The sequence below is a fragment of the Centruroides vittatus genome, unplaced genomic scaffold (genome assembly GCF_030686945.1).
Source record: "Centruroides vittatus isolate TY-2023 unplaced genomic scaffold, ASM3068694v2 contig_1032, whole genome shotgun sequence".
Classification (NCBI taxonomy): domain Eukaryota; kingdom Metazoa; phylum Arthropoda; class Arachnida; order Scorpiones; family Buthidae; genus Centruroides; species Centruroides vittatus.
This window is the reverse complement of record NW_027120670.1, coordinates 191,369-218,987: the sequence shown is the minus strand read 5'-3', so window position 1 is coordinate 218,987 and position 27,619 is coordinate 191,369. Positions and strand designations below refer to the sequence as shown.

The 27,619-nt window shown below is 34.8% G+C and overlaps 1 protein-coding gene across 3 annotated transcripts; it reads right to left on the bottom strand.

The window, feature by feature from the left end:
- Positions 1-703: 703 nt before the first annotated feature.
- LOC136990934 (trans-Golgi network integral membrane protein 2-like) lies at positions 704-27,423 on the bottom strand. 3 transcript variants are annotated; one of them, XM_067289411.1, is made up of 6 exons: positions 26,850-27,423; positions 9,407-9,463; positions 8,385-8,963; positions 2,316-2,372; positions 1,835-2,046; positions 704-1,764 (listed from the first exon to the last, which is right to left on the bottom strand). In XM_067289411.1, the coding sequence occupies exons 1-6, from the start codon at positions 27,358-27,360 to the stop codon at positions 1,651-1,653; spliced, it is 1,530 nt and encodes a 509-aa protein (XP_067145512.1). In that variant the 5' UTR covers positions 27,361-27,423; the 3' UTR covers positions 704-1,650. The 3 variants fall into 3 exon arrangements, with proteins under 3 accessions (XP_067145512.1, XP_067145518.1, XP_067145525.1); XM_067289417.1 differs by having other exon boundaries at positions 2,316-2,369; XM_067289424.1 differs by lacking the exon at positions 2,316-2,372.
- Positions 27,424-27,619: the final 196 nt, after the last annotated feature.

Sequence of the window (27,619 nt, the reverse complement as noted above, 5' to 3'; positions counted from 1 at the left end):
ACAAACAAAACAATTTGAATATGTAACAATGTTCCAATAGAACAATTAAGAGCTACGAGCTATTAGAATGTTTTCAAATTCTTCTGTTTGTTTCCTGAAGAAGACAATTTTGTATTTGTTGAAAGTGCTTGTTATTCTTAATTTTATATTAAAAGCCTGTACAGAAAGACAGTAAAAATTTCAGTAATACAATTACATTACATTAGTATTTTATTTATTATATACTAAAAAGATTGAATGAAATTTAATTAAGAAGAATTTGTTCTGAAAAAGAAGACTAGCCTCCATCATGTCAGCATGCAAATGAGATTTGATTAAATGCAGAGCTGAAATTAATTGTTCAACATTGACTTGGGTAGGAGGCAGTGCAGTAACATGGGCTGCCTTTTGTAGTATTTAAAAAGTCAAAAAATATTTTAAATGTCAAAGCAACGTAAGGAATCGAGAGTCAATATGTTTTCCAACTCCCACCCTTAAACATAGGACACCAGAATTGTGTGCATAATAATACAATTGACTCAAGTCTGAACATCCAGAGAAAATATTAGCTTTAAAAATATAATTATTTATCAAAGCATACTTAATGATAAAAATTTTAAATCATTTTGCAACCTTTGTAAATTCCTATGAGATTTGTGTTAAAACAATTTCATAAGATACAAAAATTATATTCAAATAGATGATTGACCTTTACAAACGAAAATTTTCAAGTTGGAAGGAATATTCTCTCTCTTTTATTTATCTTTGTGCAGATATACATTTTTCTCTTGATAGAAACAATATAATAAAGAACTGTCTATATACATAAAAAATAATACAGTCTGCAATTTATAATTTTACAACAATCAAACATATAATTAAATTAGCCAAAACACTTCACTCGAATCACTTAAATAATTTATCCATGAACACGTCGAACATTCACGTCACTTTGATAACAATGCTGATATTTTTAAAACACTAACTTGAATATTAAACGAATTTGTCCAGTATATGAAATTTAAAGACTGGCTTGGCTTCCTTACAATCTAACTCTCAAACTAGTTTAAAATGTAACAGATGGAGGGACTTTTGTTAATTACATTTTTTGGTGTTTATGCATTTGTAGTACCGACATTAAATATTCATACCGACATGTTCATAAAAACAGAAGACCTTCTTTCTTTCGAGCAATGTACTTACATAAATATTGATGGCAACTCATATCTTCTCATTCTTCTGCTTTATATTTAATTCATCAAATGTAATGACAAAGTCATAATAATGTTTATAGTAATTCCTGTGAGTAATTCTTTCAAAGTGAAGATATATCCGTGAAATCTTATATGCTTCATAAAAATATTCTTTATAGTTGCAGAATGACTTGACACAATTTTATTGACTTTGGATGTATGCTTAATATTATCATCAATTGGTAAAATTGTGAAGGGTTAAGGATGCTATTTATCAATAGTCTATTTGCATATGACTTTTGTAGTTCAAGTGACTGGAATAATGACAAAACTGGTAGTTCTTCAGACTGGACAATCATAATAATTTCATACAAAACTATTGATAAATGACATCAATAATTATTCCTGCAAGTTTACCAATTGATAACAGTTTAGGAGCACAAACCTTTATCATTAAAAAGTCACTTATTAAGTTCAATTAAAATATAACCTGGGAAGTAGACTTTGAACTATCCTTAGTATCTAGTCTCTTGTATCCTCCATTTGGTCGTCTTCTACGTTCATGACGTCCCTCAATGATAAGTGCAATGATCTGAAATTAGATATAAGCTATATTCTTCATTTGGCTAGATAAAAACAATTCATGAAGTAATGTGACTAACCTTTTGTTTATTGTGAAAGACTAGATATCCAGCAATGCACAGTACTATAATTGTTAGGAAATAAGCAAAGAAATGACTGTCTTCTTCTTCGGGAAATACAGATCCCATTCCGTTACCTTTACCAATGGTTATTTCAAGTTTCTTGTCACTCTCTGTCTTGTCTTCTGGTTTTTCCTTGCTGACAGTGGGTGGCAATTCCTCTTCCGAATAGTCTGATGGCAAAATTGTCGAGATATTATTTAATAAAATTAGTAAAGCAAGAAATTAAAATAATGGTAATTTGGCCAAATTAAACAGAAAGAAGATAGTTAATCATAAGCACAGGATATAAAATTGGCATTCTTTTACAATGTAAATAAATGGAAGATATTGAAAGAAATTTGTTAAAATACGAAAGATGTTATGCAATACATATATATGCATTTTTATCATGCAATCTAGCTACATGTGCATGAACCTCATGCATTATTCTCATACCTACCATTAGATGGATCCGGAAACTCGTCACTGAATTCATTAGGTTGATTTCCAAATTCTGCTAAAGAGTAAAGACTTTTCTATGTAAATAAAACATCTTATTCTTTGTTATAATAATAAAATATACAGAGTGAGATGTTTAAAGAGGAATATTTAAATAATTTATTGAAAATTTAACTTAGTAGCTATTTTTGAGATAAGAAACATTGCAATGTTGTTTCTTATCTCAAAAATGTTGCTGCAAGTGACATTGCTAATCAAGTAGCCTGTAGCGAGATTTCATCTCATATTTACAAAGAAATAATGTGCCTCTATATAATGAGCTGTACAACAACAGTTTATGTGATAGATTAGTCACAAAATGGCCATCTCTGTTTCTTTCAATTGCATAAATCAAAACATATTCAGGCTTAAGTTTAGTTACAATGTCTTATAAGAAACAGAAATACTTGTTTGATTTAATTCTGTAATATATTAAAATCTTCCTATTTAAATATCTCATCCTGTATATTATATTGAAATTTCAATGCCAAAAATTCTATAACATTATTATCTAAAGTTAAACAGTTTCCTTTTCTAGTTTTATTATCATTAAACTAATGTTCCTGTCTGTCATTTCTAACAATGAAAGAACAATAAAAAATGGCTAATAAATTCTACAAATTTTGGAATCTTCCAAACCATTGCCGAGATAGCAACAGAAAACGTAGTCAGGGTTTAATTTGGGTAATTTATTTTATAATTAAAATAAACATTTCTTTAGTGAGCAACAGCCAAAAAGCACAGATACTGATTAGTTTATAATGATAAACAATAACTAATTAAAAGCAAGAATAAAGATCAAATTTTTGATGAAAGAACTTTTGAAAGAATGATTAAAATATAACAAACTTCCTAAAACCAAATACAGAAATGGTTCTAATACAAAATTTCTTTTCTTCTTCAATATAGAAGAAATAAAGAAAACTTCTATTTTTCATAATTATTTAAAAATAATAAAATCAAAATAAATAATTCATTTATTTTGATAAAAAATATGTTTTTCTATGAAAATTCAATAGATTAATAAGTTTTTTATTTCATTTTATATATTTTGTAATGTAATTTATAACCCAACTAGCCGACCCGGCCACACGTTGTTGTGGCTCAAAATGTATCTATTATAAATGTGTAACACTTCCCCCATGGGGGGAATTTCAAAAAATCCCTTTTTAGTGTATATTCTGTTGACGTCACCTATTAAAACGCAATTAAAAACGCAAAAAACCGCATGTAAAATAGTATAAATAGAAGCCGAGTTCTTCACGGTAAGCCTTAATCCTGTCCCTTTCCCCGCTGGGGAATATCGAAAAATCCCTTTTTAGTGTATATTCTGTTGATGTCACCTATTAAAACGCAAAAAAACGCACGCATGTAAAATAGTATAAATAGAAGCCGAGTTCTTCACGGTAAGCCTTAATCCTGTCCCTTTCCCCGCTGGGGAATATCGAAAAATCCCTTTTTAGTGTATATTCTGTTGACGTCACCTATTAAAACGCAATTAAAAACGCAAAAAACCGCATGTAAAATAGTATAAATAGAAGCAGAGTTCTTCACGGTAAGCCTTAATCCTGTCCCTTTCCCCGCTGGGGAATATCGAAAAATCCCTTTTTAGTGTATATTCTGTTGACGTCACCTATTAAAACGCAATTAAAAACGCAAAAAAACCGCATGTAAAATAGTATAAATAGAAGCAGAGTTCTTCACGGTAAGCCTTAATCCTGTCCCTTTCCCCGCTGGGGAATATCGAAAAATCCCTTTTTAGTGTATATTCTGTTGACGTCACCTATTAAAAACGCAAAAAACCGCATGTAAAATAGTATAAATAGAAGCCGAGTTCTTCACGGTAAGCCTTAATCCTGTCCCTTTCCCCGCTGGAGAATATCGAAAAATCCCTTTTTAGTGTATATTCTGTTGACGTCACCTATTAAAACGCAATTAAAAACGCAAAAAACCGCATGTAAAATAGTATAAATAGAAGCAGAGTTCTTCACGGTAAGCCTTAATCCTGTCCCTTTCCCCGCTGGGGAATATCGAAAAATCCCTTTTTAGTGTATATTCTGTTGACGTCACCTATTAAAATGCAATTAAAAACGCAAAAAACCGCATGTAAAATAGTATAAATAGAAGCAGAGTTCTTCACGGTAAGCCTTAATCCTGTCCCTTTCCCCGCTGGGGAATATCGAAAAATCCCTTTTTAGTGTATATTCTGTTGACGTCACCTATTAAAATCGCAATTAAAAACGCAAAAAACCGCATGTAAAATAGTATAAATAGAAGCAGAGTTCTTCACGGTAAGCCTTAATCCTGTCCCTTTCCCCGCTGGGGAATATCGAAAAATCCCTTTTTAGTGTATATTCTGTTGACGTCACCTATTAAAATGCAATTAAAAACGCAAAAAACCGCATGTAAAATAGTATAAATAGAAGCCGAGTTCTTCACGGTAAGCCTTAATCCTGTCCCTTTCCCCGCTGGGGAATATCGAAAAATCCCTTTTTAGTGTATATTCTGTTGACGTCACCTATTAAAATGCAATTAAAAACGCAAAAAACCGCATGTAAAATAGTATAAATAGAAGCAAAGTTCTTCACGGTAAGCCTTAATCCTGTCCCTTTCCCCGCTGGGGAATATCGAAAAATCCCTTTTTAGTGTATATTCTGTTGACGTCACCTATTAAAACGCAATTAAAAACGCAAAAAACCGCATGTAAAATAGTATAAATAGAAGCCGAGTTCTTCACGGTAAGCCTTAATCCTGTCCCTTTCCCCGCTGGGGAATATCGAAAAATCCCTTTTTAGTGTATATTCTGTTGACGTCACCTATTAAAATGCAATTAAAAACGCAAAAAACCGCATGTAAAATAGTATAAATAGAAGCAGAGTTCTTCACGGTAAGCCTTAATCCTGTCCCTTTCCCCGCTGGGGAATATCGAAAAATCCCTTTTTAGTGTATATTCTGTTGACGTCACCTATTAAAACGCAATTAAAAACGCAAAAAACCGCATGTAAAATAGTATAAATAGAAGCCGAGTTCTTCACGGTAAGCCTTAATCCTGTCCCTTTCCCCGCTGGGGAATATCGAAAAATCCCTTTTTAGTGTATATTCTGTTGACGTCACCTATTAAAACGCAATTAAAAACGCAAAAAACCGCATGTAAAATAGTATAAATAGAAGCCGAGTTCTTCACGGTAAGCCTTAATCCTGTCCCTTTCCCCGCTGGGGAATATCGAAAAATCCCTTTTTAGTGTATATTCTGTTGACGTCACCTATTAAAACGCAATTAAAAACGCAAAAAACCGCATGTAAAATAGTATAAATAGAAGCAGAGTTCTTCACAGTAAGCCTTAATCCTGTCCCTTTCCCCGCTGGGGAATATCGAAAAATCCCTTTTTAGTGTATATTCTGTTGACGTCACCTATTAAAACGCAATTAAAAACGCAAAAAACCGCATGTAAAATAGTATAAATAGAAGCAGAGTTCTTCACGGTAAGCCTTAATCCTGTCCCTTTCCCCGCTGGGGAATATCGAAAAATCTCTTTTTAGTGTATATTCTGTTGACGTCACCTATTAAAACGCAATAAAACGCAAAAACCGCATGTAAAATAGTATAAATAGAAGCAGAGTTCTTCACGGTAAGCCTTAATCCTGTCCCTTTCCCCGCTGGGGAATATCGAAAAATCCCTTTTTAGTGTATATTCTGTTGACGTCACCTATTAAAACGCAATTAAAAACGCAAAAAACCGCATGTAAAATAGTATAAATAGAAGCAGAGTTCTTCACGGTAAGCCTTAATCCTGTCCCTTTCCCCGCTGGGGAATATCGAAAAATCCCTTTTTAGTGTATATTCTGTTGACGTCACCTATTAAAACGCAATTAAAAACGCAAAAAACCGCATGTAAAATAGTATAAATAGAAGCAGAGTTCTTCACGGTAAGCCTTAATCCTGTCCCTTTCCCCGCTGGGGAATATCGAAAAATCCCTTTTTAGTGTATATTCTGTTGACGTCACCTATTAAAACGCAATTAAAAACGCAAAAAACCGCATGTAAAATAGTATAAATAGAAGCCAGAGTTCTTCACGGTAAGCCTTAATCCTGTCCCTTTCCCCGCTGGGGAATATCGAAAAATCCCTTTTTAGTGTATATTCTGTTGACGTCACCTATTAAAATGCAATTAAAAACGCAAAAAACCGCATGTAAAATAGTATAAATAGAAGCAGAGTTCTTCACGGTAAGCCTTAATCCTGTCCCTTTCCCCGCTGGGGAATATCGAAAAATCCCTTTTTAGTGTATATTCTGTTGACGTCACCTATTAAAATGCAATTAAAAACGCAAAAAACCGCATGTAAAATAGTATAAATAGAAGCCGAGTTCTTCACGGTAAGCCTTAATCCTGTCCCTTTCCCCGCTGGGGAATATCGAAAAATCCCTTTTTAGTGTATATTCTGTTGACGTCACCTATTAAAATGCAATTAAAAACGCAAAAAACCGCATGTAAAATAGTATAAATAGAAGCCGAGTTCTTCACGGTAAGCCTTAATCCTGTCCCTTTCCCCGCTGGGGAATATCGAAAAATCCCTTTTTAGTGTATATTCTGTTGATGTCACCTATTAAAAACGCAAAAAACCGCATGTAAAATAGTATAAATAGAAGCAGAGTTCTTCACGGTAAGCCTTAATCCTGTCCCTTTCCCCGCTGGGGAATATCGAAAAATCCCTTTTTAGTGTATATTCTGTTGACGTCACCTATTAAAACGCAATTAAAAACGCAAAAAACCGCATGTAAAATAGTATAAATAGAAGCAGAGTTCTTCACGGTAAGCCTTAATCCTGTCCCTTTCCCCGCTGGGGAATATCGAAAAATCCCTTTTTAGTGTATATTCTGTTGACGTCACCTATTAAAACGCAATTAAAAACGCAAAAAACCGCATGTAAAATAGTATAAATAGAAGCCAGAGTTCTTCACGGTAAGCCTTAATCCTGTCCCTTTCCCCGCTGGGGAATATCGAAAAATCCCTTTTTAGTGTATATTCTGTTGACGTCACCTATTAAAACGCAATTAAAAACGCAAAAAAACCGCATGTAAAATAGTATAAATAGAAGCCGAGTTCTTCACGGTAAGCCTTAATCCTGTCCCTTTCCCCGCTGGGGAATATCGAAAAATCCCTTTTTAGTGTATATTCTGTTGACGTCACCTATTAAAACGCAATTAAAAACGCAAAAAACCGCATGTAAAATAGTATAAATAGAAGCAGAGTTCTTCACGGTAAGCCTTAATCCTGTCCCTTTCCCCGCTGGGGAATATCGAAAAATCCCTTTTTAGTGTATATTCTGTTGACGTCACCTATTAAAACGCAATTAAAAACGCAAAAAACCGCATGTAAAATAGTATAAATAGAAGCCGAGTTCTTCACGGTAAGCCTTAATCCCGTCCATCTCCCCCCCGTAGGGGGAATTTCGACATGTATATTATATAAAAACACGTGCATATTCGAATGCAACGTTGTGTCAAAATTTCAAAGGAATCGGTAGGAACAAACAAACGTTGTATTTTATTTATATAGATAGGTAGAAAATGATCTGCTTAGGTCCATTCTCACAGAAAAGCATAATGCCTCACAGAAAAGCAAACTTAGGTCGTTGGAAGTTAGCGCCATCTGTTGGACATAAAAGCCTTAATCCATATATAAATATATTTTTGAAAGGGGGGAAATGGTGATCTTCACATATGCCACAAACCTTTGCGGGAATGTATTAAACAACTTCCCAAAGTTTCATGGCAATCGGATAAATGGTGTGGTAATGCATGAAGGACAAACACACACACACACACACACAGACATACATTCGTTTTTATATATATAGATTTACTAAGATTATCTTGTAAATTACTGTATAAAAACAGTTTAAATTCTACTCTCTTTATAATAAACCACATAAAATCTAATTTCTGATGTTTGTACAATACAAATATCATAATTAAAACCTTTATTATGGTAATTACTTATAAGCAGCAATAAAAGTTAATGTAACTTACGTTTATCATTTTTTTCAGGTTCCTGATTGGGACTATTTCCAGATTCTGAGGGATTGTCTTTGCTGGGATTTGGTAGATCTTTAGGTTCATCTTCTGGCAATGTCTTAACATTAATTGCATCTGTAACTTTTTTATCAACACCATCAAAATTCTCTGAGCTTGCAACATTAGTATTGGCAGTGTTAATGGGAGTTTGGGCTGATTTAGATTCCTCAATCTTGTTTGTGTTAGGCACATTATCATCTTTCACCTGCTGGATGGTGGCTGGCTTTATTTCTGTGTCGTCATTATTTTTGGCTGTGGGCAACTTTTTTTTTGTCTCACTTGTAGGTGATAGCATGTGCTTATCTGGAGAAACTTGATTACTTGCACTACTTTTTGGCAAGTCTTGACTAGCAGTAGATGGTTTTTGATTACTTGTTGTCTCATCTTTGACGGGCTCATCTTTTTCAAGTCTACTCCCTGCAGCCCTATTATCTTCACTTTCAGTAGTTGCATCTGCCTCATGAATTTGAGATTTACTTGGTTTCATACTTTGATTTGGAGCTGTCATTATATTAGGTGGTGGTGGTACTCTAGCTGAAAGTTTAATATGATTTTTTTATAAATACATTTAATAAATAATAAACAACTACACACAAATTATTATGCCTTTGTGTCCTTTTTAACTCTATTTAAAATTTATTTTGTATACTAATACTTTCTACATAAACACCAATAAACAAGCAAAAAATTTATATATTAAAACAAAAAACAAATGTTATAAATATAAACGAATGCATATTCTAAAAATAGAATATGCATTCGTTTATATCTACTTTCTTCTAACCCGAAGATGACCGTTTAAAATGAAAGAAAACATTTGTTTTTGGTTTTAATATATAAATTTTTTGCTGTTTTATTGGTGTTTACGTGTAGTTGTTATTATTTATCTGTATTACACCGTAGTATAATAGAGACTGTATTAACACATTAAAAAATAATTGAATTAATTAACATTAAAAGATAAACTTTAAACTTACAATCATCACTGTTTTGAGTTGGTGAGTGCTTTGGCAGATTGTTCAATTGATTAATTTCTAAAGTAAAAAAGAAGAAAATAAAATATATTTATTTCTTTAATTTCAAATTTATTAAAAATATAATGACAACAGTGATTTAAATTAGAAAGATAATATGTGCAATTCAGCATGTGACCAGAAAAAAGATGTTTTCCTATTGAAAATAATGTTCTGGTGCACTTGGCTGGAATTGTCATCTAATTTTTGGCTTGTCAGCACTTACCCATTCTCCCTATTTACCAGATCTTGCCCCTAAAGACTTTCCTGTTCTCAAAGATCGAAAGTTTGCTTAAAGGGATGTTGGTACGATTTAAAAAACATTTAGCAAGTGTGACAAGGAAACCGAAGAGCATTACAGAAAAAGACTCTGAACTATTTACAGGAAGTTAATGAGATGTCTTCAGAGCCTGTTAAATTCATTTAACCAGTATTCTTCCCATACTGGCATAGACTTGTCTTTGAAATGTCCTGTATTGTAATTACAAATTACAGTTGACTTCATTGCATGGATAATCATTAACAACAATGTGAGAATTTAATACACTAGTCTTGGATTTAAATCTCAATATATCATTCGTCTTCAGTACCATTTCAGTTCTTAGGTATTCCTTAATTTTATTGTTAGATATTTACATTATTACGTTAGTTTTAAATATATCAGAAAAAAAACACAAGTTTGTTATATTCAATTTAAACCATTAAAATAACGAAAGAAAGCCACATAAATACAAAAATTGAGAGCACACTCGATGTCAATTTCACAAGTAACACAATAAATAACCATCTTTTGTCATTAAAACTCTTTCCTATTAACACAAAATATATAAAAGCAAGCACTTTTGACCATGCATTACAATCTTCCTCAAGCAAATTATCTAGAATGAGATGTCAAATATTAAATTATCAGGCAAAAAAACAATTAAAAATTTTTAATGTACATAAATTTTTAACCTTTTTTTTCAATTCTATAACAGACCAAAGCAAAGGAACACAAACTGATGTAAAATAAGTTTTAAAACTATAAATTTGAAACTATAGTCCCAACATTATAATTAAAAATTAAATTTTTAGAAATTTGAAAATCAACTTAAAGTTCTGGTAGGTTGAGGATTGGTTTATTACAGAAGTCCATAGTTGATATGTATACGGATTTCCAGATAAATGTGTTTCTCCAGTCCATGTACTAGTCACAGTAATGAGGTTTCCAACCACAGAGAATCATAATTACGTTCTAACTTCTTCTTGGTAAGCTTGGTAGAGAAACTATTATTCAAAATGTCATTTTGGTGATTAGCAATACAGTCAGCAAGCTTCCTGACAGTGACTTCTATGTAATAGTTTCAAACTCATCTGTGAATGTTGCATTGATATTATATAAATACCAGACATCTCTAAATATGAAAACATCCCTATCATTAGAAAATATTCTGTGCAAGGATAACTATGGTTTTACATTCAGGGTGAAACTGTATTTTTGAAAATATGAACAATCAGTGCCAGATTAACTTCTAGCAGCCCATTTAAAAAAGTTGCTCCTGAAAAAAATCTGAAATAATGTCACTTAAAATTTTTAATAATAATAAAGAATACAAACTAATAATTGTGTAATAAGAGTTTCTGGTATAACAATATATATATATATATATATATATATATATATAAAATCATAGTCATTAATCCACCTTTAAAAAGTTTAAATTATTTGTTTTGGGATTTTCATTTCAGAAAATTTTTTAAAAATTTATTTATTTTTAATCTTTTTTCTGTACTAAAGCAGTGCTCCTCTGAATTACAGCAGGCCCTAGACATTTGTCTTATTTGTCTATTGGTTAACCGGCACTGTGAACAATGCATTACAGAACTTTACACTCTCCTAAGACTGCATTTATTTACAGCACAGACTCTTATACACCTTTTTACACACAGCCGTATTTTGCTATCATTCAAACGTTTTCAGTTATTTTTAATAACCTTTTTCAAGAACCGTTACAGTCGAATGCGGTCGTAATTTGAACAAATGTCGCCAATCAAAATGGAACTTTTTTGAAATGCTTCTATTCGTGATCTCCTAACGGGAAATTTACAAACCATAAACTTATAAACATGAAGATAAACATATATCCTTAATACTCATGCCAGCTCTTCATTCGTGATATGTATCACAATAACTTAACTGATTCACCTGCTTATCCCTTATTATACCTACTATACTTGTATAATACACCTATGATTCTTGTAAATTGCTGCTGTACATGAATTTCCTTGCCCGTTGCTATGCCTACTACAATTGTGAACCAAATATCGCATTCGTATAAATATCTGCTGTAGCTGGTTTTCTTATCTGCCGCTATCTTTTCTTCCTTACAACACACTGTTTCTCCATGCCGAATGAGATCTTGCTAGCTTCCCTGAAGTTAACAGCCTGCCCTTTGTAGCTGGTTTTGAAGATATTTCATGCTTCTGCATACTTTAGGTGTTTTTTGCTGTATACTTTTTGTATGAACTTTGCTTTATCCCAATCTGCCTTTACTTCTTGTTGGTCTGCTAGTATATACGTTGCCAGGGCGGTGTTAGGTTGTTCGAGTCTTATATCTCTTTGGTGCTCGGTTAGTCTTTCTTTAAGGGATCTTCCTTTTGCTCCCACATAGTATAGTTCGTTCTGTCGTCTAATATCTATTACCGAGATTTTGTACGCCCGTGGAATGAGGTCTAGGTTCGGCTCGTCTTTGTCGGCTCTTAGCAGCTGATATATTGTCAGGTTCCTTTTGTATACTATTTTTTTGTTTGTAGCCACTCCTATTCTTTTGTATACATTATTTAGTTGCGCTCTGTATTCCATGATTGTACACTCGTCTGTTTTTCTTCTATTTTGCTCTTTGTTGTTTGGTGGTTTGTAGTTAGAGAAAGCCTTGCTGTACACCCCGAATTGCTTTGCCAACGTATTGATATATTTCAACTCTTCGTTTCTATCTTGCAACTTGCTGCAGTGCGTGTATGCTCTTGTCACTAGTGTGCGGAAGGCTGCTAGCTTATATGATACAGGGTCGTGGGAGTTCCATGGTATGAACCATGGGAGTTCCATGCAAAGAGCAAAATAGAAGAAAAAGTTGGACAATTTTCAGCAGGCAAGGGAGAAACATTGAGCTCACTCGCCAGAACATAACCAGGACAGTAGTTCTCAACGTTTCTCACGTCATGGACCCCTAAAACCCCTACACCATGATGGACTGCAGAATCTCTCACAGATCACTGGTAAATGCAGCACCATGACATAAGGCAATGCGCAGATTGACAGTTTGTTGCAGCAATATTCTCTAGTTAAACCCAGTACTATAACTACAAATGTAGTTATAGTACTGGGTTTAACTAGAGAATATAGACAAAAATACCACACATGTTACTAATAAAGTTACATTTCACTTGAGAGAGGGAATGGCAACATTTGGTATTATATACACTGTAATAAATTGAGGATTGTAATTTAAGTTTTAATACAACCAGATGTATGTATCCATCAGTGTGACTGGTTAAAGGCTACAAGAGACCAGAGAGCTTCACAAGGCCTGTCTAGAGGAAAGAAGGGGGCATCATATAAAAATGACAGTGTGAAAGAGAGAGTAGGTAGGTGCAATGGTCTGCTAATGCCATGCCCATATGGTTTAAGGCCATGAGAGGAAAGATGGAGAATACTAATTGCCAACTGTCAACAATAACCCCAGAGCCAGACTGGTGCTGCCGACCTTCCCAAGGAGCATTGCCAGTAAACAGGGTACATAGACACTACACAAAGGATGGAAAGACAAGTCACAGCAGCCAAGGACGCCCACTCAAAAAATTACAACACTCCTGAAGGAAAACAGGATATTGCACTTCCAGTGCAAAAACACTAGATCATTTTAGTATACAAGGTGGATGGGGAACAATGATCTCAAGATCCCAGCACTGATGTAGTTAAATTTGGCATGAGAGTATCCTACATTGCTCACTGCAGTAACAACATACTATAGCTCCTTTGTACTAAAGATTGGGAGGATCCAACTTATTTAAGTAAGTCCAGTTTACAAGGGCAGATATAACTGCATTTATGTAATAAGACAACTGTAAGTGAGTATTAGTGATGGGACAATTAATTGGAATCGAAATCAGAAAAATTGGGCATTTCCCAATAATTAGAATCGGAATCAAGCAAATCTCGTTACAATTTCCGATTATTAAAAAAAATTCTTTCATATTTTAGAGAAAATTAATTATTTGTTTTGGTCGAAGATTAAAATTTTTTAAAATTACGATATTAACAATTAAGTTTTAGTTTATTGGAAACTTTTGACAAAGCAGAGAGTACACAATGCCCCATACTCGAGGTTGTCATGGCAGACTTTTCTTGTGTGTAGTCAGAGTGACAAGACATTGCATTCAGTCAGTACTAACTAACTGTCCCCATTTTAGGAGAGATAAGGTGATTTTAGTGTTTCCATCCAGCTGACATTGGGCTGGCTTGACTCTGTATATACAATATGTTAAAAGCAAAATGTTTGTTTGTTTAGTTACTAAAGTTATGGCAACTCAACACTTGGGTGATCTGCCTTCTAGGAGATCTTTTTAAGGGTAACTGGCCCCTATTCAGGCATTACAGATGTGGAGAAAACCCTGAAAACTCCATGTGGCCAGTCCATCCTGGCAAGCCATGACCGAACTCCTAGTGTTTGGGGAACAGAACCACTTGGCCACTGGTGGACCTTAAAAGCAAAATGTTCTGTCACTGCTGCACTCAAATAACATAACTTTAAAAATTAATTTGGTTTACAATTTGAAAATTTCAAAACAACTTTTAAGTGGTTTTTAAAATCTTTTTAATTTTCAATTCATTTGATTTTAATTAATTTTGATTTCAGTTTTGATGTAAAGACCAGAGTTTTATCTATTATTTTTATAATTTTTATTTAATTTTGCCTGCATTTTTTAACCCTTAATATTTTTTTTGTACAATCTGTATTTCTCAAGACATTTCATGGCCTCAAGTTAAATGAAACACCTGTATATTTATTATTAATCAGATTATGCAAATCAGTCATGGAGTTTACAATCCAAGCAAGTTGAAGCTTTCTTTCTTGCACTGTGGATATAGCATCCAAGTAAATGTCACTGTACAATATATAGTCTCACAAAATTGTGGATAACAGAAACTGACTTATGCCAGGGAGATGAGGAATATCTATCAACAATTTGAATATAAATTACCAAAAACAAATAATTCAATGGAAGGATGGTACATGTTTTCAGTCCAATGCTGGAAGTTTCTATCCCACCATTTGGAAATTCATTGGTTTTCTTTAAAGAGAACAAGTATTATATAAGTTTACTCCAATCAAATTCTGACTGGTCATCCTTCACAAGCTCTGAGAGAGAAATATGCTGATTCAAATGCACTGATTCTTACCATTGAGCTACCATAATCACAACAATATGGACTTTATACATGGGATAGCAAGCAGTCTCTCTCTCTCTAATATGTAAATAATAATATTAAATTGCAAATTTTATCAGAAATTACAATATTTCAACTATAAATGACTAGAATTGATAATTTGTTTTCTCTGAAACATACATATTAACTTAAGTATTTTTAAAAATTTGTATCAGCATTTTGTTGTGTTGAATAAATTTCAAAGAAACGTTTAGTTTCAGGAAAAGTTTTTATTTTTACACAGATGCAATATTGTCCTGAGGGGTCTCACCAAGGAAGATTTTATCCAGGGGTTATTTGTTCTGTTACATTCTGTAATAAAACAATCTTCAACCTCCCAGAACTAAATGTTGCTTTTCAAATTTCTAAAAACTTAATTTTTAGTTATAATGTTAAGCACTATAGTTTCAAATTTATAGTTTTACAACTTATTTTACATCAATTTGTTTTCTTTTGCTTTGGTCAGTTATAGAATTCAAAAACAGATTGTTAATTAGATTAATTGTTAAAAAAAGGTTGTAACATTACAAAATTTAAATTATGTTTTCTTGCTTGATATCCCATTCCAAATAATTTGCCTGAGAAAGACTACATTGCACTGTTTAAAAATGCTTGCTTTTATATATTTTATGTTAATAGAAAAGAGTTTTAATGACAAAACAGTTATTTATTTGTTATTTATATAAACACTTTTGTCTTTGACAAGTACAAATTCTTGGGATACAGAATTTCATCAATGTTATTTGAATACAGAAAAGCTTTTATATATCTCACAATACATAAAACTATACACACACATTAAAATCTTGATAATCCCAGTAAATAATTTAATGTAAATTTGACAAACATTTTTGATCTTACACAAGATCTGCAGGTCAACAGTGTTCTAAAGTGGAATGTACAGAACAGATTTCAAAATTTTGGAGTAAAACATACAGATATAAAATGTAAAACTACATAAATAATGATTAGGCTGCCAATCTACGATGCATTAAATAACATGTACAGAATTTAAACAGATACAAGAAATAATTATATACAAATACAGTAAGATCCCGCTTAACGCTGATTTGATATAATGCAGTCTGCTTGAAGCCTTAAAAAAGCTCAAAATTTACGCTGATTTAAATTATCGCAGCATTTCATTGATTTGTATATAAATACAATTATTTATGAACACAAACCAATCAGAAAAAGGTGACAAAACGGTGCACTTTCTTTAAATCTATGTTTGTTTGGTGCAATTTTGGAAAAAATATTTCATTATGGATGCCATAGGCAATATCGGCTTTGCTTGGCAAGAATTAACTGACGAAGTGTGGAAGAAGTTATGGCTGAAAGTATTCAAGAAATCTCCATGAAAAGAGTCTATCGCTGTATCATTAGGTAGACCAAAGTCAACCTAATCGATACAGCAGGATTAGGAGATGTAGACAAGCAGGATATAGAGGCGTTACCACAGGTTTCTGGTGAGAGTCTTACCAATGATGACCTTCAAGAACTGGAAGAACAAGGAATTCTCGTAGAACTGGAAAATAGAGATTCTGAAAACGAAGAACCCAAAAAATTTCTCTACAGACTTCCTTAGTAAAAGTTTGGTAACGATAACCGAAATCGTTGATCAAATTGTAGCAAATGATCCAAATTTTGAAAGGAGTGCAAAAGAAAAACCAAGCATTTTGGATGTGATCTTCTGCTACCAACATTTGCTTAAGGAAAGAAAAAAGTGACAAATGAAACTTCACAACTTTATTGCAAAAAAACAAGAATTTCAGAAAAGTCAGGACCTTCATCACAAAAAATGAATTTTACATTTGTGTGCGCATATGTTTGTGTGTTATTTAACATATACAAGGGCTATTTTTAAAATAAGGTCCGTTTGTGAATGAGAGTGAGAATAATGTGCAATCACGGCAGTACGCATGCACTTCTGCTCCGAGCAAGCTTCGCACGTGTTTTGACGCCATTTGCAGCCATATCGTCTGTCTGTATGCTGAGCTGTAGAAGTTTAAAATGTTTAAGAAAATTGAGTCTCTCGCCGACTGTGAGATACGATCTGCTATTTGATTCTCGAGTGCAAGAAACTTGGCAGTAGCAGAAATTCACTGTCAGATTTGTGTAATTTACGGTGATAATGCTATGAGTGACAATAAAGTTCGAAAATGGGTAAGAATGTTCAAGGATAGGCGAGTTAATGTGCATGATGAGCCACGCCATGGCGACCTTCTGTGATTTCTGAACATCCAATAAAACATTAAGTATAATATCAGGCCAGTCCATAAGTTTGTGCGTATTTTTATCTACAAAACAAGCAACAAAAAATTTTAATTAAATTTTATTTCAATCTATAATGTATTCACCATTATTTTGTACAATTTATTGCCATCTTGATGGTAGCTTTTTAATCCCGTCTTCGTAAAATGATTTTGGTTTTGAATCAAAATATTCAGTAATAGCCTTGTTCTCATCCTCAAAAGTTTTCCCTTTTAAAAAATTCTGCAAACTGCGAAAAAGATGATAATCACTGGGAGCAATATCTGGTGAATATGGTGGATGAGGTAAAATTTCCCAGTTGTAGCTTTCAAGTTTCTGTAATGTTATTTTTGCAGCATGTGGTTTGGCATTGTCATGTTGCAAGAGAACCTGCTTTCTATTCACTAATGTCGGTCGATTTTTTTCAATTTTTCATTTAAACGCTCTAATTGTTCACAAACGATTTGAGCTGTAATTGTTTGATTAGGTTCTAACAGCTCAAAGTGAATTACACCTGACATATCTCACCAACGCGGCAACGAAGCAATAGAACGACTCGTTCGCTGGGGAGAGCTGCACAAGCTATCCTTCAGCCCTGAGAAATCAGAGGCCCTGACAGTGGCCCAGACTGGTGTGTTGGCACGCCGACCAATATACCGGATACGGTGCAACCCCATCAGAAAGGTGAACGAGCTAAAGTACCTCGGTGTTATCATTGACCAGACACTATGTTGGACGCCACATCTGAGGAGTGTTCGTGAAAGAACAAACCAGACGATAGCGGCACTATCAAGACTAGCTAGGCAGGACTATGGGCTAAGTGGAGAAGCGCTTCGATCCATCTATAAGATGAGTGTAGAGCATGTTATCTGCTATGCTTGTGGGGTTTGGTAGAAGGATTCTGCCAACGTCAAACAGAGCAGGACGCTGCTAACAATCCAGAGACCCGCTGCCCTGTGGATCACTAGGGCGTACAGAACTGTGTCTACGGAGGCGGCCCTGGTCTTGGCCGGGCTGCTCCCGTTGCCCTTGGTTGTAAGCCAAGAGGCAGCCCTACTCTGCACGAGTGTGCGGTCGCCCGCTCCTCAAACTGCATTAGTGAGTTCAGCCACAACTTTCTCCAGATCCTCGACACTCTCTACCGCAGAAACGCGGTTGATGATATCGGCCGTCTTTTCGACGAGGCATTTGCTAAATCGATGGCGGTTTCCTTCAGTCAGCTTGTAGCGCCTACTCAGCCACTGGGGCGAGCCGCACCCCACCTCAAAAGAGATGAAGCGGTGGTCACTACAGCTTTCTGCATCGATAGTTTCCCACTGCGAGGTCAATCTCAGCATTGCTCCACTCACGATGGTGAGGTCAATCCAGCTCTCGCCCAAAGGAGAGGAAAAGGTAGCAATCCCGAACGGATCGTTCAGGACATGCATCCCCCATCCCTCCACCGTATCCTTCATTGCGTTCCCGTCAGGATCGTCCACAGGTGAACTCCACAGAGAGTGCTTGGCGTTAAAGTCGCCAGCCAAGACAAGCTTACTGCGGAGCGAGACAATCCCTCCAAGTTCGCTCAGGAGAACTCCCAGATGTAATGACGGTGGGCGATAACTGGAGACGCGACCCATGTGCAGGTGGGTGACCGTATTTCTACGGCCACCACAAGTCGCGAGACGTGGAGAGCGAATGCATCGACGTCCCTCCGTGTTAGAACGACTGCGGCACAACACTCATCACCTTCTTGGGCAAAAACGCTCCATTGAAGTGATAGACCACTAACCTTTCCTTGTACTAAGTACGGCTCTTGTAGCAGGAGGATGTCAATCTCCCGCTCGACTACTTCCACCCTAAGTTAGGCGGTCGCAGCTCGGCACTTTTCGGCATTAAACTGCAGCACTCTGCAGTAGCGTTCTTTGTCCCTCTGTGTGTATAAAGGTGAGGTATCAAACGCAAAATTGTTCGTTATCCCTGATATCTATGACTATAGTCAGTCCTGGCCCGAACCCTTTCAAGTTCCCACACGTAGCACGGACAGTTGGCACTCATTGCTGAGTGGCCGGTATCCAACTGCAGGCTGTTCGCTTTAGCGCTCGTGCAGTTTATACACTTCGAGGTGGTTGCCTTGCACTCTTTGCAGGAGTGCTCCCTCGAACATCGGCTACATTTTTGAGTTGCCGCCATACAACTCTTAGCGATATGCCCGAAGGCATAGCACTTGTAGCACCGAGTGCAAGCTATGTACTCCCTCACTCGGTTGCGGGTCCAGCCCAAGTGGACTCTCCCCCTTTGCAGGAGGGTGTGGAAGACTTTGGGAGTTGTTGGAAAAATAAATTTTCTACATTTTCATGATCTGTCCATAGGTGGCAACACGATCGTTTTGCTGTGAGCTCCCTCTTTTTTTTTTCCGCCCTTTTTTGTTCTCTCTTCAGATGTGTGAAGTTGTAGTGTTCCTTCTTTTGTGTAAATTAAAGTTTTTTGTTAGTTATAACAGTGTCTGTTGCAAATTTAATCATCCAGTTTCAACAGGTTATGGGCCCAGATCGCTTTAACTGTGCGATGGAACTTTCTAGACTTCACATTGGATATTTAGAAGGCAAGTCTAACTGGTCGACTTGGAAATATAAAATTTGCATCGTGTTAAGGAGTATTCCTGGTGCAATGGACGTTGTTGAAGGAAAAATTTCGAAACCGGAAGAATTAGATTCCGACGCTTCAAAGGAAGAAAGAACAAGGTATGAGAAAGAACTATTAAATTTTACTAATTACGACAGTAGTGCCTTGTTAGTTCTAACTTGCAATTTGTCTGAAGAAACCTTAAAGAAAGTCATGCGTTTTACGACAGCACGAGGCGTCTGGTTAGAATTGCATAGATTATTTGAAGGCGTCTGTGAGGACAAGGCTTACGATCTTTGTATGAGATTTTTTGGTTATAAACGTCAAGTTGGAGATGATATGGCCAGCCATTTATCAAAACTAAAAAACATTTGGAATGATTTGAATGTAGAATTGACAAAAGACAAAGGAATGGAAAAGTTGCCAGATTTATTGTTAATTTGTAAAGTCTTAGATACTTTACCTGACGACTATTTTTCATTTAAGTCAAGCTGGCTTCTTATTTTAAGAAAAGATCGTACTATAGATAATTTAACTGTTCAGTTGTGCTCGCATGAAAGAGCTTTAGTTTGTAAGGACAATGAGAATGAAAATCAGGAGGTCTTAGTTACTAACACAAGTAAGAAGCTGTTCAAATCTAAACCAACGGGAAAGTCTAGTTCAGATATAGTTTGTCACTATTGTCACAGATCTGGTCATAAAATAAAGTATTGTTTTAAAAGAAAAGCAGATAGTAAAACTAAACAAGAAAGTAAAGAGTTTTCTGCGGGATATTGTAGAGATAATAATTGTAATATGACTCTCTTGACAATTATGTCGAATATAGTACTTAGTGAAAATGATAAAGACTGTTGGTATGTGGACAATGGAGCTACTAGTCATACTACCTATCAACGAAATTTGTTTTGTGATTTTGAGCACTTCAAAGATCCACATTCAGTTACCACAGCTAATGGAGATAAAATATCTGCAATAGGTAAAGGAACAATTGAAGTAGAAGCATATGTGGACAATACATGGAATAAAATTACATTATGTAATGTTTGGCTTGTACCGGATCTTAAGAAAAATTTATTTTCAATGTTAGCGGCTCAAGATCGTCATCACTCCAGTTTATTTATATCAAAGGCTGAAGAATGTAAATTAAAAGTTGATGGACGCGTAATAATAACTGGTAAACGTAGCCGACATGGAGGTCTTTTTAAGCTTAATTTAAGAAGTGTAACATGTAGTAAGCCATGTGAGGTAAATGCAGTTACTAAGTCAAATTTATTACAGATTTATCACGAGAGGCTGGGTCACCAAGACAAGAGACATGTGAAAACAATTGTAGAGCGAGAACTTGGTGTTAAAGTCCACTTAGATAATGAAATATGTGAAGGATGTGTTTATGGCAAATCTCATAGATTAAAGTTTGGAACACGTCCACGTGCTACAAAACCGGGTGAACTGATACATACGGATGTATGCGGACCGTTTGAACCATCTATGTCTGGTTATAGATACTTTGTTTTATTTAAAGATGATTTTTCAAGAATTCGATTTATCTATTTTATTAAGAAAAAGTCTGAAGTGTCTGAAAAGCTAAAACAGATGATAACTGAAGTTAAAGTTACTGGACATACAGTCAAAGAAATTCTGAGTGATAATGGCAGAGAATTTGATAATGCTATTGTTAGAAAAATTCTACAGAAAAATGGAATAAGACAACGATTGACTATGCCATATACTCCAGAACAGAATGGCTGCTGTGAACGTGAAAATAGAACAATAGTCGAGGCAGCAAGGTCCTTAATGTATACTAATAAAACTTTCACTCAAAAGCTATGGGCTGAGTTAGTAAATACTGCAACCTATATCCTAAATAGAACAAGTCCATCAAGTATTGAAGGTAAATCGCCATTTGAACTGTGGTTTAATAAAAAACCAAATATTAAACACTTGAGAATTATTGGAAGTGTACCTGCTATGCCCATGTACCCAAACAACTAAGAAAAAAATGGGAGAAGAAAGCACAGAAAGGTATCTTGATAGGATATGATAATGATAATGGTTATCGCATTTGGGACAAAGAAAATAACAAGCTCATTCGTTCGAGAGATGTCACTTTTCAAGAAGAATCCTTGATAGTTAGAAATGATAACTTGAATATACCTCATCCAGAAATAATCATGAAGCCTGATAGCTTACAAGAAGACGATAGTTATCTGAATGCTGAAAAAGAAGATTTGAGTTTCCAAGATGAAGTTCAGAGCAAAGAGGCAACACAACAAATGACTCTACGGGATCGTTCAGAGCTTATACGTCCCAGAAGATTTGATGACTATGTTATGTCAGCGATCTCAAATGCTTTTGAAGATCCGAATACTTATACAGAGGCAATTACTTGTGAAAACCGAGAGAAATGGTTAAGTGCTATGAATTGTGAAATAAAATCCTTAAAAGATAATGAGACATGGACCCTTGAAGAGTTACCAGATGGAAGAAAAGCAATTCCATGCAAATGGGTATTTAAAACAAAGACCAATCCAGATGGTTCAATAGACAAGTTTAAGGCAAGACTGGTAGCGAAGGGATTCTCTCAGAGAAAAGGAAAGGATTTTGATCAAACATTCAGTCCTGTTGCTAAGTTAGGAACAATTAGAGCACTTTTAAGTGTTGCAGCAAATGAAAATATGTCTCTGACACAATTTGATGTCTCAACAGCTTTCCTATATGGTAAAATAGACGAGGACATTTACATGGAGCAGCCAGAGGGGTTTAGTGATAGTACAAATAGAGTCTGTAAGTTAAAACGAAGTCTTTATGGACTTAAACAAGCTTCACGATGTTGGAACAAGAGATTTGGAGACTATCTTTTGAAATTGGGTTTCCAAAGAAGTAATGCAGATCCTTGCCTGTACATAAGAAAAAGAGGTCCGAATAAACTTTTGCTAGCCTTATATGTAGATGATGGTTTAGTGGTGGCAACAGATCCTCAGGAATCAGCAGAGTTTATAGAGCAATTAAAAGGTGAGTTCAAGATTGTTTCTAGACCTGCTACCTATTTCTTAGGTTTAGAAATTCACAGACAAAGTGACGGATCAATTTTTGTAAATCAAAGGTCTTATACTGAAAGAATTCTTAAGCGTTTTGGCATGCAAGATTGCAGACCTGTATCAACGCCAATAATTAATGAAAGCAATAAATCAGGGAAAGTAGGTTCCTGTGAGAATAATGAACACACAGAGGATAAACCATATCGTCAAGCAGTAGGTGCTCTTATGTACCTGATGGTTGGTACACGCCCTGATATTGGTTATGCAGTGGGAGTTGCTTCAAGATCACTTGAAACTTATAATAATGAAAATTGGATAAGTGTTAAAAGGATTTTCCGTTATCTAAAAGGTACACTTGATTATGGAATACTTTATAAGAAAGGATATAAGAAGGGCATCCTTGAGGCATATAGTGATGCTGATCATGGTGGAGATTTGGTGACTGGACGTTCTACTTCTGGAGTTGCCTGCATTTATTCTGGCGGAGCAATCACTTGGCTCAGTCAGAGACAAAACTCAGTCGCAATATCTACCACAGAAGCAGAAGTGGTGGCTGCAAGTGAAGCAGCACGAGAAATAGTATGGCTAAAGCGGCTGTTAAGGGATATTACAGAACTCAAAGAGCCTCCTGAATTACAAATTGATAATGAAGCCGCAATAAGACTGGCGCAAAATCCAGAATATCATCGCCGCACTAAACACATTAAAACGAGACATTTTTTTGTACGCGAACTTGTTACAGATGGAACCATTATGGTAAGGAAAGTAACCACAGAGTTCCAGGTGGCTGACGTACTGACAAAGCCTCTTCAGAAACAGAGACTAGAATTACTTTGTAGAAAAATGGGTATTCAACATCAGCAGATCATTCAATGAGGGAAAGTGTTGGAAAAATAAATTTTCTACATTTTCATGATCTGTCCATAGGTGGCAACACCGATCGTTTTGCTGTGAGCTCCCTCTTTTTTTTTTCCCGCCCTTTTTGTTCTCTCTTCAGATGTGTGAAGTTGTAGTGTTCCTTCTTTTGTGTAAATTAAAGTTTTTTTGTTAGTTATAACAGTGTCTGTTGCAAATTTAATCATCCAGTTTCAACAGGAGTGACGTCAACGACCCAGTTGACAAGACCTCCCTTTCCCTTTAATGGGAACCTGACCTGCAGGTCACCAGTCTGCAGGTCGAGGTCATTTTTTGGATGCAACCCACGTTTTGCAGTTGGTTTTGGCTGCTTGTCGCGATCCATCCATTGTCCTTTTCTCATCACATTATTATAGAGGATCCATTTTTTGTCTCCAGTAACCAGCCAATCAAGAAAAGATTCTAAAGCAATATGGGATAAAAGAGACATGCAAATGTTTACACGTTGTTGTCGGTTAGCTATTGACAGTTCATGTGGTATCCATTTTCCTAGTTTTGAAACTTTTCCAATTTGTTGTAGGTGTCTATGAACAGTTCCATGGGATGAATTTAAACGTTCCACAATTTCATCAACTGTTAACGATGGTTCTGCTTCAACTAGTGCAGAGAGAGCATCATCATCAAAGTCAACGGGTCTTCCAGTACGAGCCTTATCCTCCACACTAAAATCATTGTTTCTAAATCTTTCAAATCACTTCTGAGCAGTCCTTGCACTAATTACAATTTGATTATGTACAGTATTTATTTTTTTGGCTGCATTTGTAGCATTCTCACCACTTAAAAATAAAAAGTATAAAACATGTCTTTTATATTCATCCTTTACTTCCATTTTAACAAAAATAAACAACTGAAATGTTCCCAATTCCAATTATTATATAAATGAGATCCAATTTAACACTTCAGTGTAAAAAGTATCACATTAGACTGACATTTTTAACAGCAAAACAAGATTTTTCTCCAGGTCACAAAAATGTGCATGGACTTATGGACTGACCTGACAGTTGATGTATCTTACTATATCTTGCAAAGGTAGACATATAGACTATCAGTTCCTTTAACCTTCTTTGGATAAGATACTTTTATAACCAAAATGGATAAGGCGAGTCCAATGGATTCAGCATGAGTTCTTTGGAATGAATACATTTTTCTTTTATGTTATTGTTATTTTGAACTACATTATAGTACAAAACATGTTTTTTTTTATTAATCCCATGAATTATATTATGTCAATAAATTTTATTTGAACTTATTTTTACAAGCACACCATATAGTCTTTACTGAATGTTGACTGCATACAATATCATTGCATACATCAAAATGTTGTTTTTGAATTCCAGACTTGTTCAAAAGGCACACAAAACATTGTTTTTATTTTTCTGGTTCTTTTCTACTAGAACAACATATCAGAGCTAACTTGTCTTTCTTATCTTGAATTTTAATAATCAAATCTAATGCCCCACAATGCTTGAATGATCAGTGTCCAATAGCAGCTCTGAAAATAGGAGAACTGTAAACAGAATGCCACAAAACCTTGTAACTTGTGTCATTGAGTTTCAGATATTTCGCAGTAAGTCCAAAAATGGTTGGATTTATATTGTCAGATAGTTTTCATTCATGTCTCAGATAATGGTTACTGTATACTCATATAGTTTACTGGTTTGTAGAAGTATATCAGATGTTACAAATAAGTGAAAACTGTCAAGTATTTTGACAACTTTTTCCAGGTCGAAGAATGACTGGCTGGTATGTCTAAACCACTTTTTATATTATTACATAACTGAGCTTTTGACAAGATAAAATGGAAGACCATGTGAGCCTACAATTGTACCCAAATATCAATCATCCTTTTCAAATTGAAAAGTGATTATATTGTCCGGAACATCTGATAACTTTGGTTTGTGTCAGACTTTTGATAATTTTTTTCCTCAACATTACCAAATACAATTAGTTCATCATCACTAAGGTTATGTATAATTTCCTAAAGTTCTTAATCAGACAAAACACAGTGAGACATTTTAACAATTGAGGTAGATTTTATTTCAAACATAATAAATTTAACATTATTTGCTACAAATATTTGTAACTTTACAGAAAGTAACTTGAAACTTTAGTAATTCACTACTGGCAAGAAGCAACACCTTCAAACAACAATAATCAAAGTCTGTATAATGTTTTCTGCTGTCTCAACAAGAAAAATATAAATCTTACACAGTGAGTCTATCATACACACATTATCTATTTGAAGGTATATTTATTTTAATTTATATTATTTTAGTTCAATATACACAAAATGCATTATTATTCTAGAATAAAGTTTTGTAAACATAAATTGACAAATACATAAAGCAACAAATAATAATCTTAAATAAAAAAGATATGAAGATTAATATGTTGAGAAGAGTGGAAAAGACTCATCTTATCTGGATATGGGTCAAGTCTTTTTACTCCTATGAGTATTGGCTGCGTTCAGCAGAGTAAACAGTTGTGACATCTGCAAACAAAATTGGTACATCTGCCGAACGACAAGTGACATATGCATCGGAACAAAAAGTAGCCATCATCGGTCGTTTCAAGTAGCATAAATGAAAGACGCTACTAAATGTGATGCCAAAACACCAAAAACGTGTTTTTCTGCCAAACACCCTCTAAAGTAGCATTATTTTACAAAATAGTGCTACCTTAGAGGGCATTCGGCAGAAAAATACTCAACGGCTCCAAACTGTGGAGTCTGCCAAATGCAGCCATCGTCTACATCTTCGATAAAGTACCCAACCAAAATAGTAATTTGTACGGTTATGTGTGCACCTCATTCAGAGCTGCACACATGACCGTATGAAGTTACTATTTCACTGACATGCCATTACTTTACTCTCAATACAAACGTATGAAAAATGTGTATTTGGGTTAATGTTACATGCAATGTTACAACCTAACCTAACCTAACCTAACCTATTCTAATAAATTACCCCTATTCTAATAATTTAATTGACAATAATTATGGTAATTTATTAGAATAGGTTAGTACGTGCGTCCCCACTGTTTCAGAGATGAGCCACCATGTTCGCTACCATAGGTAACATTAACCTGTATTTGTAATGATTTTAACTTACTTAAATTCTTAATTCCTTACCATTTTTAAACTCCATCACGGTTTTTTTAACCCAAAACAACTTCAAGAGCAATGGGCAAACTTTCGGATGACTCTTGCAGAAATCATTACAAATCTTTGGATCTTTAGACAGTTGAACACTCACAGCTTCATTTTCACTGCTATAAGACTCAATGATACTCGAATTTGCAAAATTCATACACACATCAATACCTTCATTGAAAGGCATCTTTCTGCTGCTGTTGATCAGTTTCTCTCTCAGTTCTTTCATCCCCCATATTTCCCCGAGGGTACAATTGCTTATATCGTATGCCAAGTGCTGAATATCGGCACAGAATTCAATATCAACAGCATCAGCAGCTCGACAACTTTGAACGTTTTCATTTAATTCAGTAGAGAAAGATTTCACTAATTCGGGCGGAATACTGCACGAATCTAATTTTTTTCCTGCCGGCTTACACATTACTCTAGTTATCGCTAATACCACGAATAACGAACATAAATACTTCAAATTTCGCATTTTATCTTCCATTTTTCAATATTTATCTTACTACTACACCTTCGACTTTAATCATTACGTATTAAACCATCTTGCTATATTAGCCCTCTAGTGGTGAGGAAATTTTTAAGAAAAATAATTTAATTACATTAAAAAAATCTTTCTTCGTTTTAAATACTTTCTAGTTATATATATTTTATAATAATTTTAAATAAATTATATAATCAGATATTTATTCAAGCTTGCGAATTTTTTAATATCCTCACCCACGGCTGCCACCGCATTTTGTGGT

What these genes read in the sequence shown, in the direction of transcription:
- LOC136990934 (XM_067289411.1), bottom strand. Translation starts at nt 27,360, where the DNA reads ATGGAAGATAAAATGCGAAATTTGAAGTATTTATGTTCGTTATTCGTG. An exon ending in GTTTCCGGATCCATCTAATG is followed by an intron (nt 2,047 to 2,315) that starts GTAGGTATGAGA and finishes TTTTGCCATCAG; the next exon opens with ACTATTCGGAAGAGGAATTG. An exon ending in TCTTTCACAATAAACAAAAG is followed by an intron (nt 1,765 to 1,834) that starts GTTAGTCACATT and finishes ATCTAATTTCAG; the next exon opens with ATCATTGCACTTATCATTGA.